Source organism: Hordeum vulgare, chromosome 4H (assembly GCF_904849725.1).
Source record: "Hordeum vulgare subsp. vulgare chromosome 4H, MorexV3_pseudomolecules_assembly, whole genome shotgun sequence".
Taxonomy (NCBI): domain Eukaryota; kingdom Viridiplantae; phylum Streptophyta; class Magnoliopsida; order Poales; family Poaceae; genus Hordeum; species Hordeum vulgare.
This window is the reverse complement of record NC_058521.1, coordinates 9,862,063-9,874,449: the sequence shown is the minus strand read 5'-3', so window position 1 is coordinate 9,874,449 and position 12,387 is coordinate 9,862,063. Positions and strand designations below refer to the sequence as shown.

General features: G+C 46.4%; 1 protein-coding gene and 3 non-coding genes across 4 annotated transcripts; all 4 read right to left on the bottom strand.

Annotated features, from left to right (window-relative positions):
- Positions 1 to 347: 347 nt before the first annotated feature.
- Positions 348 to 5,789, bottom strand: LOC123447187 (nuclear transport factor 2). Its single transcript, XM_045123769.1, has 4 exons — positions 5,057 to 5,789; positions 4,807 to 4,970; positions 1,570 to 1,644; positions 348 to 1,492 (listed from the first exon to the last, which is right to left on the bottom strand). The coding sequence occupies exons 1-4, from the start codon at positions 5,718 to 5,720 to the stop codon at positions 1,052 to 1,054; spliced, it is 1,344 nt and encodes a 447-aa protein (XP_044979704.1). The 5' UTR covers positions 5,721 to 5,789; the 3' UTR covers positions 348 to 1,051.
- On the bottom strand, positions 2,221 to 2,313 carry LOC123451597. The gene has a single exon (XR_006632434.1). It is a non-coding gene; the product is annotated as a small nucleolar RNA Z162 (small nucleolar RNA).
- LOC123451595 lies at positions 2,805 to 2,893 on the bottom strand. Its single transcript, XR_006632432.1, has one exon. It is a non-coding gene; the product is annotated as a small nucleolar RNA Z161/Z228 (small nucleolar RNA).
- LOC123451596 lies at positions 3,064 to 3,151 on the bottom strand. The gene has a single exon (XR_006632433.1). It is a non-coding gene; the product is annotated as a small nucleolar RNA Z161/Z228 (small nucleolar RNA).
- Positions 5,790 to 12,387: the final 6,598 nt, after the last annotated feature.

Sequence of the window (12,387 nt, the reverse complement as noted above, 5' to 3'; positions counted from 1 at the left end):
TTGGGGCGTTTAGGGGTGGTGCGTCCTGGTTTTTCCAAAGAGTATCTAACCCTGAACTTGCTGAGGCTATGGCATGTCGCAACGGAGTGCAACTGGCAGTTCAAAATGGAGCTACGAAGTGCATGTGGAGCTGGATAATAAAGAAATTATAACAATGTTAAATGACTTGGGGACCAATCTTTCAGTTCTAGGTCCAATCATCGAGGATGTTAGAGTTACCTGGGTTAGAAGATCGGGAAATAAAGTAGCCCATGTTTTAGCTAGAGAAGGGGTTTCTCATGAACTGGATAGGATTTGGCTTCAGCAGCCATCAGATTGTATTATTCAGGTTTTGTCAGACGAAATTCTCAGAACATCATTTGGACAAACACTTAATCAGTTCCTTACATTCTTCCTTCACTGCTGCTGGTTGTATTCTGGTCTTTCTGAAAAACACGGTTTTTCAGTGATATAATTTTTATTAAAAGAAAAATCATTTGTAAAATTGAGGGTGATTTTGGAACACTTTTGTAGAGACATCAGTTTCAACCATTAGAGCTCCATTCATGCATCATCAGGTCGTCATAGTTGTGACACTTCGCTTGCGTCGTTGAAATTCAGTTCCTACTTCACAAAAGAAATAACAAATGGTGAAATTCAGTTCCTGCTTCACAAAATAAATAACAAAGGGACGAGATTGTTGATTACAACTCATACCTCAAAATGGCTGCTAGACAAGTTTTTTCAAAAAAAAACATACATTTTGTTTTCAGTTTGCGCTCTTAACGTGTTTGTTGCCACAACACATTCGAACCAGTAAAAACACTCACACATACAGAAAAAGAAAAGGCAAGGGAACCAACAAACATGACCTGAAGCTACTTTGGACGAAGATTCCACATTTATCGACCAACCATATGCAGTCACTGGATTGGAGCAACAAAACCAACTCACAGATGGGGGGCGGATGGATTGCAGACATAATAACAGGCTAAGTTAGTTCTATAATAACAAAATGGCTCCCAGACTCTTCTCCCTCTCATGACCTTTGACCCCAAGCAAAATAACACAACTAGGCGTTTGCCTCGACCCTCTCAGCGTAGGCGTGCCCGCCTCCCTGGGCAGACCGGCCACCCCTGCCCCTGTTGTTGAAGTTCCTCGGCTGGTAGTACCCTTCGTCGTTGTTGTTGTAGTACCCACCACCACCGCCGCCACCCCGGCCATTCTGGTACCCTCCACCACCGGCCTGATATCCACCACCTCCACCCTGGTATCCACGCCCATTCTGGTACCCGCCACCCTGGTATCCACGGCTGCCTCCACGCCAACCCCGGCCATTGGGGTAGGCACCCCTCCTGCCACGACCACCACCACGCTGGTTCTGATGAGACCGCCGAGGCTGCTGGAACTGCTGCTCTTTTGGCTCGGCATCCTGTTCTTCCACGTCAAACTTCTCTTGCTCTGCCTCAACTGAGGGATATTCCTCATCGGGGTTCACTGGAGCTTCACGATCCTAAAAATGGCATGTCAGTATCAGCCAGAAATATATCAGATATACAGAAAAACAATCCACAGGTCAGCAGCCTTTACCAGGTTTGGAACGTCGGCTGAATTAGACTGATGATCATCATAAATTTCTGTAGCATGGGAGTCTTCCTTCTCATCCTGTCAACAAGGCATACCAACAAGATCAATATAAGATAAAATATAGCTCAGCTTCTGGGTGTTAAGGAAGACACAAAATGAATATAACCAACTAAGCCAATACAACTAAGCAAAAGTAGAAAGAATTCACACTAACCAAAACAATTAAACTAGCAAAGTATATTATTGATGCAGCCTACCAAACAAGTATTAAACATAGTACCAGGAAATTAGTGGTGCTTTTGCTTTCCTGGACAAAATATAGTGGCTGATCTGTTTTTACGCATGTTATACAATTGAACCTAGAGGCAAGGATTCTGTAATCAGAGTACGGCTAACCAGGAGAGCCAAGTCTTCTAGGAAATGTGGCCCTCGTCAAGATTAACAATTGCATGTACCTACATTTTATTCTCTATATCTATATACACCAGCTATCATGACACTAGCACGTGCATGGCTCACTGGGCAGCCACCCACAAATAAAACCCAAAATCTTCAATCATCTTAATAAGAGGCAGTGCAAGTGTAGATGACACTGCTAATACAAGTTTATTTTAAAAATAGAACATAAGGAAAATGATATTCTTTAAAAGAAAATAGGTACAATAGGAATGAAAAGGACGTATCAGGTCATTGGCTTTTCAACCTCATAATAGATGCATTAGCAAAGTAACTCCTCATTGTGCCACTAACAGCTGAAAATGTATATAGATATACTCCCTCCGTTTCTTTTTAGTTTGCATATAAGGTTTGGTCAAAGTCAAGCTTTGTTAAGTTTGACTAACTTTATATTAAAAAGTATCAACATTCACAACATGAAATCAATACTATCAGATGCACCATGATATGTATTTTCATACTATATAATTTTAATATAGTAGATATCCATACTTTTTGAAATAAATTTGGTCAAACTTTATGTTGTTTGACTTTGACCAAATCTTATTCGCGGAGTAAAAAGAAACGGAGGTAGTACATGCAAGGAGGAAGAGATTGGTTAAAAAAATTAGGGATCTTAATTAGTATACAAATAGGGAGGAAGAGATTGGTGAATATTTTCATGTTGTCATGTACGATCATTTCCTTTAATTGGTATATAGTGCAAGTTCAGAGGTACCAACCAATCACAATAATATAATAACAGAAGAACCCAAATCTCGTATAAACTGAAGAAACAGAAGGGGCATCAGAGAACATACAAATGCACCATTACACACTAAGTGTCTCAGACGACCGTCGTGAGTTGCAAATGGTTTCTCATCACATGCACAACACAATATTGTAAAAAAACAGTTTGCATATTAACATGTTATAAATTTCCCACCCAAGGTCCTTAATGGTTAGTTCTACCAATAAACATGTGCACAAAAGTTTCAGGAGTTCAGGTTATTCTACAACTTGCATTAACCCAATGCTCTCCAGGAAATAAAAAAACTGAAATGCCATCAGTGAAATATGTATGCACCATTACACACTAAGTGTCTCAGACGACCGTCGTGAGTTGGATAAGGTTTCTCATCATATGGCACAAAACAAAAACAGTTCAAGCGACTCAAAACATTGGAAAACACACAGAAGTTACACGTTGACCCAAGTTCATGATTGGCTGTTTGAAAAATGCAAGACAGCACAATTTCTCCAGGACAACTATGTAATTATGAATGCATTATTTCAAATGTGTAACACACCGCATTTGTTTATCATAGGTATGGAGGTGCATCTTAATGGTACTCTACATCAAAGAACAGTGATAAGGTGTTGTAAGTTGATGGCACTGCTATCTAGCTTTTGTTCCAATAATAATAATACTAAAAGGTGTGGGGGTGGGCATTGTACAGTTTCTAAACATAGCATCTTGAGGGAACATGCAGCAGGTGATGCCTGGACAATGTCTAGCTTGTTATAAAAAATGGAACTGTGAGAGTGAACTCAATTAGAAATCCAGTTTAGAAATTTAGGAAAATCACACTGCCTTTGGTGTAAATACACATACAAAAGAGTGGGTACAGCAGCAGCCATGACTTCTGCAGTACATATTTAAATTGCAGGTGACTTTATGATGAGCACTAGAGGCTGGAACCTACCCATATCATAACGCTGGGTAAATAACATCTCTATAATCAAGCTTGCGCGAGAAAACAGGCAAGAATGAAAGGCTAGATTCTGCACCTAGAAAGACTGTAAAGGGCCTAGGAGCTTGCAGCTTAAAATAATAAGAATTCCTAAAATAGAAGTCAAAGAAGATTCCTCAGGACTTGACAAAGATTATGAATAACCTATAGTTATGAAAGATAATCTGCACCTCAGGAAAGAAATCTTGAGGCAATATCACAACTACACAAGCTAGAATGCCAAGAAACATATAGTACCAGACCCAAGAAATATTCGGCTAGTTTGACCCATGCAGGTTCGGGTAGTTTTTCTTGGAAAAGCAAACATTATTTTGCACCTGAGCACAAGAAACTAATCTAGGTCTCTAAAATGTAATTCTTTTAGGAGCACAAAACTTGCATTATACAAAGGGTACAAATATTGTCAGAGCGCTAAATTTTTCTCCATTCATGCTTCAGATATGCCAGTTTTTTTTGGTATATTTACAAACGAAATACATGCGTACCCTTTTTCAGGATGTTTTGACATCAGGGATCAGTGTTTTTTCAACCAGCATTTTATGTGATGAACAACAAAGTAGACTCTGAAAAATTTAGACACACAATGTAGAAAAGAAACAAATGTACGATAAACAATCATGCTATTGCACAACCACCGTGAGGACCCATCAGCATAGAGACCATCCAGTACCTAGATAGTGGTGACACTACGCACAATATTATACAAAGCACATGATGGTAAGTTATTATCTTCAGGGGGGGTTCCAGGACACCAATGCACAGGCACTGTCTGTCATATCTAAGCATCGGCCCACAACATCGTATGGAACAGTATAATCTACATCCCAAGTTGAGAGACCTTACAGTTTTCCACATTTTTCATTACTACTGAATCGGCACAAACAGCAGCAGCAGAAGCAGCAGTAAGGATGATGATAATAATAATACTAGGAGCATTGTGCGCATAAATCTTTGACAAATATCATAACACAGTCTCACAGCAACGATAAACTGCACCATGCTAAGCATGAATTAAATTACGCAAAAAAAGAAATGAAGTTTGCGATTTCACCTTGTGGCCTTCAGCAGCTAGGTTCTCCTCCACTGCTGATGCCTCTGGTGAGGCAGCCATACTCTCCTGTGCCTGCACACCTTCAGCTCCATAGCCTCCAACTGCAGCTGCTGTGTAGTAGTCTGATGCCATGATCCTGTCCAGCTTAGCCCTCACCGCAGCATCTACAGCAAAAAGGCACAGGTTTCAGTCAGCAATCACTTCCAACCAAACCAAGCAACAAATCTACTACTACATCAACAACACTCACAAGTAACAGAGGAGCCAGGGTGGATGGGCTCGTCGGCGCGGGCGAGCCATAAGCGGGCATGGTGGGCACAGGCCTGGAGCGCGTCGCGGTGGGAGACGCCGACCGCGGAAGCAGGGCGAGCCGCGGCGAGGGCGGCCACAGCGGACACGACGTCGAGGTCGCCCTCCACGAGCAGGTCCACGGTGTCGTCCCCGACGCAGTCGTAGGTGATGCAGCTGCTCCGCTCGTGCTCACGCGCGGCCATGGTGGCGATGAAGTCGCTCTGCGGCTTGACGTCGAAGAGGGCGCCGAAGTAGACGAGCGCGAGGAGGTCCTGGACGGACGAATCGGAGCCGGAGGCGGACGGGGCGGGGGCGAGGGCGGGGGGGGCGGAGACGGAGACCTCCTCGGCGACGGCGACGGCGAGCGGGGCGCGGAGGCGCTCGAGCTCGTCGATGACGGCGGCGAGGGTGGGCTTGGAGCGCATCACCTCCTTCTGCTCCTGGTTGAGCGTCCTGCCGGCGGCGACGGCCTCCTCCATCTGCGCGATGCGGTTCTGCTTCTTGCGCAGCGCGCGGAGGCGCTTGGTGACGACGGAGAGCGTGGGCCCGTCGTTGGCCTCGGACGCGGCCGCCGCCGCCGCGGCCGCGGAGCCGGAGGCGGAGGCGGTGGGGGAGGCGGCCATGGCGTGGCGGCGGCTAGGGTTTTAGGGGCGATTTGGGGATTTGGGCTGGGGAGACGAGTCGGGGCGGCGAGATTGGGGGAGCGGCGTGGGAGACTGGGATTTATGGGGCCGGCACTCCACGGAGAAGGGAGGCGTAGGGTAGGGCAATTTCGGATGCCCGCGCACGCATCGCAAAGCACAATTCCCTTCTCTCTTTTCTTTTCTTTTTTCCGATCGATTCTCTTTATTTTTTGTGAAGTTATTATAACTTAACACGTGAATGAAAACATGAAAGTACAAGCAGCTTATGGTTTGGTTTGTTACTCATCTTTTATATTGAAAATTATACTATATATGAGTAATCACGGATTTGAGTATGCGCTTTGAGAGTTTTTGTTTTGCCGAATGTTGGGCGTGAAGCCAATGATGGTGTCCATAGATGTGCAAAGCAAGCCTCTCACGATAAAAGGGTGTGTCCTTGGTTGAACTATGTATTCCTATTTTTTTCATGATTTTATTTACATCTTTTAGAATCCCCATAAGTCTATACCTACCTAATAATAAAGCGGCTATTGCTTCCGTCGAAAAACCCACCGTGACATTTTTATAAAAAAAACTGTAATTTTTGTTATTCAACCCGCGCTCCATCATTTATCTGCAACACAAAAGAAAAAAAATGATTCGCTGCAAAAATTATACCCGTACGCATCGTCTCCTCCCGTCGACCGTGGACCACCCTGGCCTGTGCTCAGGCCGCCGCCACACCACTCGCCGCCGCGGCCGACCTCAATCGCCACCGCTGCCGATCTCAACCCACTCGCCTCCGCGGCCGTACCTCTCCCCGCTCACTGTCCTCGTTGCGGCGCTCGAGCGCATCGCGTCGATCCTGGTCCACCCTGGCCTGTGCCCAGGCCGTTGCCACACCACTCGCCACCGCGGCCGACCTCAACCACCACTGTTGTCGATCTCAACCCACCCGCCTCCGCGGCCGTACCTCTGCCCGGTTGCTACCCCCGTTTCGGCGCTCGAGCACAGCTTCTGGATCAAATCAACGCGGCAGCTACAATGACTGGGGACGATGCGTCTGCTCGATGCAGAACGGCGGCGGCGCGCGGATAAGGCGCGGCGGAGCGAAGTACTTGCAGGTGGAGGCGGGCCTCCATGGCTCACACGGGGAACTCCGAGGTTATGGTGCGGCAAGGGCGACTCCTTATGGACAGATAGAGGCGCCTAACCCTTGCTCCCCTCATCGTATCCCCTCCTCCGGCAGGAACTCATCATCTGGTGAGATCCCCTTCCCATGCCTCCAACCGTGTGCCAAGCACCGGCAAGAAATTTTGTTTTGTGGGGATTTGTTTGCTGATGAATGAATGTATTGAATGTAAGATTGCATTGTTGTAGAGACAGAGAATGAAACACCACCTTCAGTTTGTCATCTGATCCCACATTCTCTACCCCATGAGTGAAATAAGATAAAAGTCCATTGATCAATTCACGTAGCCTCTTAGTTTTGCTTTGCTTGTCCCGCTCAATTTTCTCATCATGGTGGAATTAACAATGGACGGGTTGATTTCTCAACAAAATAGGATAGGACTAACTACATTAGTTATTTAGCTTATTATTTTAATAAATCAAAATGATTATAAAAAGATTAAAAGCGTGTGGTATTTTTTTCTCCCGTTGCAACGCACGGGCCCTTTTGCTAGTAATGAATAATCGAGTATTTGACAAAAAAACTATCACTTTTTGGGTCGCCATCCCATGAGACTACGACTTTAAAAAAATTGACCACAAACTACCACTTTTGTGGTAAACCGTCCCAGAAAACTATCACTTTTGTGTGATGGCCGTTTTAGAGGATTTAAGCTCGAAACTCACATGTGGGGTCTAGTTTTTAGTGTCGCGTGGTCTAACCATTGATGGGAGTGTGCTGATGGTCGTTAGTTGGCTCTCCTTATGAGCCAGTCCGACCAGGTCAAGAGCTGGTCGGCTCACTCCCCGTGCTCTGCATCTCTCACTCTCTTCTGAGCTCTTCTCTCTCTCTCTCTTCTCCTTCCTGTGTTATCACGACGGCGAGGTGACTGGCCACCACCATGCCGTCGTGGTCCAACAGCGAGAGCTTAGACGATGACAAGTACATGAGCGAGTTCATTAGCATGCGGATGGAGTATTTTGTAGGTCTTTCTCCTTTGTTGTCCTCTCTTTCCCTCTAATAGGGTTAGGGATGGAAGATTTGAAAAATGTTGTTGTAGGTGACATGTGCGTATTTGTTGCTGCAGCAAACCCATGATACTGTCATAGACCCTAGTTTGTATGGTATGGTTGCTGAATCTGAGCCTAAGTGCATACTGCACATAAAGATGCCAGGCAAATTTATTGCATTTGAAGGCAGTGACACTCGGAGGAGATTTATTGGATGTGCTACTGTGACAGCCCGATGCCGACGTTCCAGAAGATTCCCCTTCTATTCCGTTTTCGTCGTGTGTCTATTTTCTTTTGTCGCATCATTCGCATCATCTGCATTGCATCGACATCTCCGTTGCCACCAATTTTCAAAACTTGCGTCCGTTGTTAGTTGCTGGTTCGCGTCGTTGTCCGTTCTGAGCCCGACCGCACACGCACGCGCCCGCGGCATCGTCAAAACCCTGTTTTAAAAGTGTGCATAAAACTTTCTCTGATCGGGGTGAAACTTGTCATGCGGTCGTGATTAGTTACAGGTAGGCCTCCTGTCAAATTCCGTCGCGATCGGAGTCCGCCTGGTACCCGAACGGTCGACCGTAGCGGCACCGTTATCGGTTATTCGTCGGACGGTTTTGTCGGTTTAAAACATGATGTCGGGTCGCTGTTTTTCCCTCTCATCGCCGCCTAGCCCCTCTGCACAGTGCACCGACCTGTCCGCAACCTTGTCCGGAACCTTCCCCGGATCCGAACCGGGTGCTCGTGACCGTTGGGTCAGGATCAACCCCGTTTAACCGAAAGCATCATCGGTTTGTCCATTGAAACCCTAACCTATTTATCTGCGACCGTTCGATTACGATCGGAAGGTCTTGAGCTAGTTTCATTTCCCTATATATGTCCATCCAGTCCAATCAAACCAAAGCCTAGTTTCTAGGGATCCTACCCTTGTTTACTCGCTGCCGCCAGCACCTCGCTTTCCCCACCGGGCCAACCAGAGCGCTCGCCTGCAATGCCATGTCTTCTCCAGCAGCAAGCTCGCTGACCCGCCCGCTGTCTCGCCAATGATCGGATCCATGCCGTCTCTCACTCCCGACCTCAGGAACCCCGCCTCGTCCTTCTGCTGGTGAGCAGAGCCACGCCTCCCATTGCCTCTCTTCTTCCTCCCTCTCCTCTATTCCCCTCTCTCTGGTTCTCCCCTCGTCTCTCACATTCTCTTTCTACAGGTTCAGCAGCTTCGAAGGAACTCCATGGTGCGCTGTCCCTCGTGCTCGTCGCCTCTTTGCCTTCCCCCACTCGGCACCTGCGCGCCTGCCTCTCTGACCTGCCGCTGGCCGGCGAGCCGCCGACACGCAGCAGCACGAGAGGAGCTATGTGCCACTGATGTCCGGGGCAGCAAGTGCGAAGCCAGGCCCCTGTCCTCTCTCTCTCTTTCTTCTCCCCTTTTGCTAATTTCTCTCTCTCTGAATTCTCTCTTCTCCTGTTCTATTTTCAGACATCTGCAACGCCATGGATGAGCCCCTGCAACCCCGTTCGCCGGAGCTCCTCGTCGCCCCGCTCCCGATCCGGCGATCTGCAGCTGGATCCGGCCGGTCCTAGCAGGCCCTTCCATTCCCGGCCTCCGAGCCCGCCGTCTTCGCTCGAGCATCGCGCCGTCGGCCCCTAGTTCCCCGTTGTGAGCAGCCCTTCCGATGTGTTACTGGATGTTGATCTGTTCTCCTCTTTGGGTTAATTAGTTTAGCCACTTGTTTACACCACGAGTAGGGCCCCAACCGAGCTGGTTAGTGTATTCAGCGTCCACCGAAAGGGCCCTGGATTCGATTCCAGAGCGCCCCAGTATTTTGGTTGGTTTTTTTTTCTATTTTATCTGGTATATATAGCCTCGCGTGCATACCTCTTTTAGAGCCTAATCCCATTGATCATTAGGTGGTAATTGTAGTCTAGCTGGTCTATGTGTTTGACTGCAACTAGGAGGTATTGGGTTCGATTCCCACGTATGCCAATTTTTTTTGTCATCTTTTCCCATTTGTCACGCACACACACTCAGCTCCTTGGACCAATTTCAAACCTGGGCCACTGCTGCTTGCAGTAATTCGGCCTTGTTGTTTTTTTTTGTTTTTTTTACTGCTTACCTTAGGACAATTTACTAGTTGTGTAGAAAGATGCATGTTTTTAAAAAGTCAATAATTTTTTGCAAACCGTGCATCGAATCTAAATAAGCTAGATATGTAACTTGGCTAGAGTTTCGCGTAGAATAATATTTTTCTAACTCTCATGCATATTTAGAATTGTTTAGTGTGTTGTTGCATCGGTTTGCGTGTCGACGTGTTGAAAACGGTTTAGGTCGTAACTATTTGTCCGTAGCTCCGTTGGAGAAGTGCAATATATGTAAATGAAGCATAACGACGATTAGAACCACGTGAACCACTTTGTTTTGCCGTTTAACAAACATAAACTATGATTAAGACAAATCTGGACAGAATTAGAACCTAACACATGGGGTCACTTTGGAGATGCTATACGTCGTCTCCGGCCTCATTTAAAATGCTCAGATAGGTAGTTTAATTACGCTTCACCTCTTGCCATGTTTAACCACATTTAATATGGCCGTGTATCTAATCGGGATAGAACTAAATAAATAAACGCGGAGTTTCGTCAATATGCAACTCGTTGCATATTGAACTTCACTTAACGTGTAGTGTTTGATTGTGTGAATTGTCTTGCCGTGTCTTGCATGTTTTCAGTTGCTCATGCATTATATGTGTTGTGCATCATGTGGTGAATTCCGTGTGTTGATTTGTGTTTCCGGTTTGCTTTGTCTCGATAGAGTTCCGCAGCGTGCCGGATCGTGAGGACCCGTTCGACTACGTCGGTTCGTCTGCTTCGCGGAGTCATTCTTCTTCCAAGCGGGATCTCAGGCAAGATGATCATTTCCCCAGATACCATTACTATCATTGCCATGCTAGTTATTTCGATGCTATCCTTATGTCTCGTTGCCTACCACATGTTAAATATTAGCCTCTCATCAATGCCATGAATACCTTCAACCTGTTCGACCTAGCAAACCACTGATTGGCTATGTTACTGCTTGCTTAACCATGTTGATAGCGTTGCTAGTTGCAGGTGCAGTTGCTTCCATGTGATAACATGGGTCCCTTGTCTTATCACCATATTAATGCTATTTAATTTAATGCACCTATATACTTGGTAAAAGGTGGAAGGCTCGGCCTTTCTAGCCTGGTGTTTTGTTCCACCTTTGCCCCCTTAGTTTCGGCTATCGGTGTTATGTTCCATAAACGAGCGCTCCTAACACGATCGGGGTTGTTATGGGGACCCCTTGATAATTCGTTTTAGATTAAACCTGGTCTGGCAAGGCCCAACATTGGTACTACATTTGCCTAACATAATAACTTGATAATATTGAAATGCATAGGGAGTTAGCGCTACCGGAGGAGTAATTGTACATAATACAGGGGGGTCAGTGTTGTTGGTGCTGGTCCAAAACTAGAGCCGTTTGCGGGGCCAACCCGGGGCAACTCGGGAGATTTCTATCAGGCCACCGTACGCTGTGCTTATCCGTCGTGTCCTGAGAACGAGATACGCGGCTCCTATCGGGATCGTCGACACGCCGGGCGGCCTTGCTGGATTAGTTTTACCTTGGCGAGATATCTTGTGCATCGGGATTCCGGTGATGCTTTGGGTAATCTCAGAGTTGAGGTTTTCCACTAGGGAATCCGACGAGATTGCGAGCTTCGTGATTGAGGATTTCTATGCGGCTTGTGGTAATTTGTGATGGACTAGTTGGAGCACCCCCGCAGGGTTAAATCTTTTCGGAAATCCGCGCCCGCGGTTATGTGGCAACGTGGAAACTTTGTTTAACACTGGTTCTAGATAACTTGAAGTTAACTTAACTAAAACATGCCAACTGTGTGCGTAACCGTGACTGTCTCTTTCGTGAGTTATTTCTTCGATCGAGGACACGGTGGGGTTATGTCTGACGTAGGTAGGTGTTCAGGATCATTCATTTGACCATCCATAGTTCACGTCCGTTATGCGTAGATCTTCCCCCCTCTTATTCCTTGGACTCGTAGGTTAGCCACCAAATATATGCTTAGCCACGGTTGCAACCTCACCACTTAACCATGTCTCACCCATTAAGCTTTGCTAGTCTTGATACCTTTGGAAATGAGATTGCTGAGTCCCCTATGGCTCACAGATTACTACAACACCAGTTGCAGGTACAGGTAAAGGTTACTTGACGCGAGCGCGTTGATTGTTCATTTGGAGTTGCTTCTTCTTCTTCTTCTTCTTCTTCATCGATCTAGGATGGGTTCCAGGGCGGCAGCCTGGGATAGCAAGGATGGACGTCGTTCTTATTTTTCTCGTTTGTTTTCGCCCGTAGTCGGACCCTGCTCTTACTCTTGATGATTATGTAATGTACTGATGTGACTCTGATGTAGCTTGTGGCGAGTGTAAGCCAATTCTCTCTCTCTCTCTCTCTATATATATATAT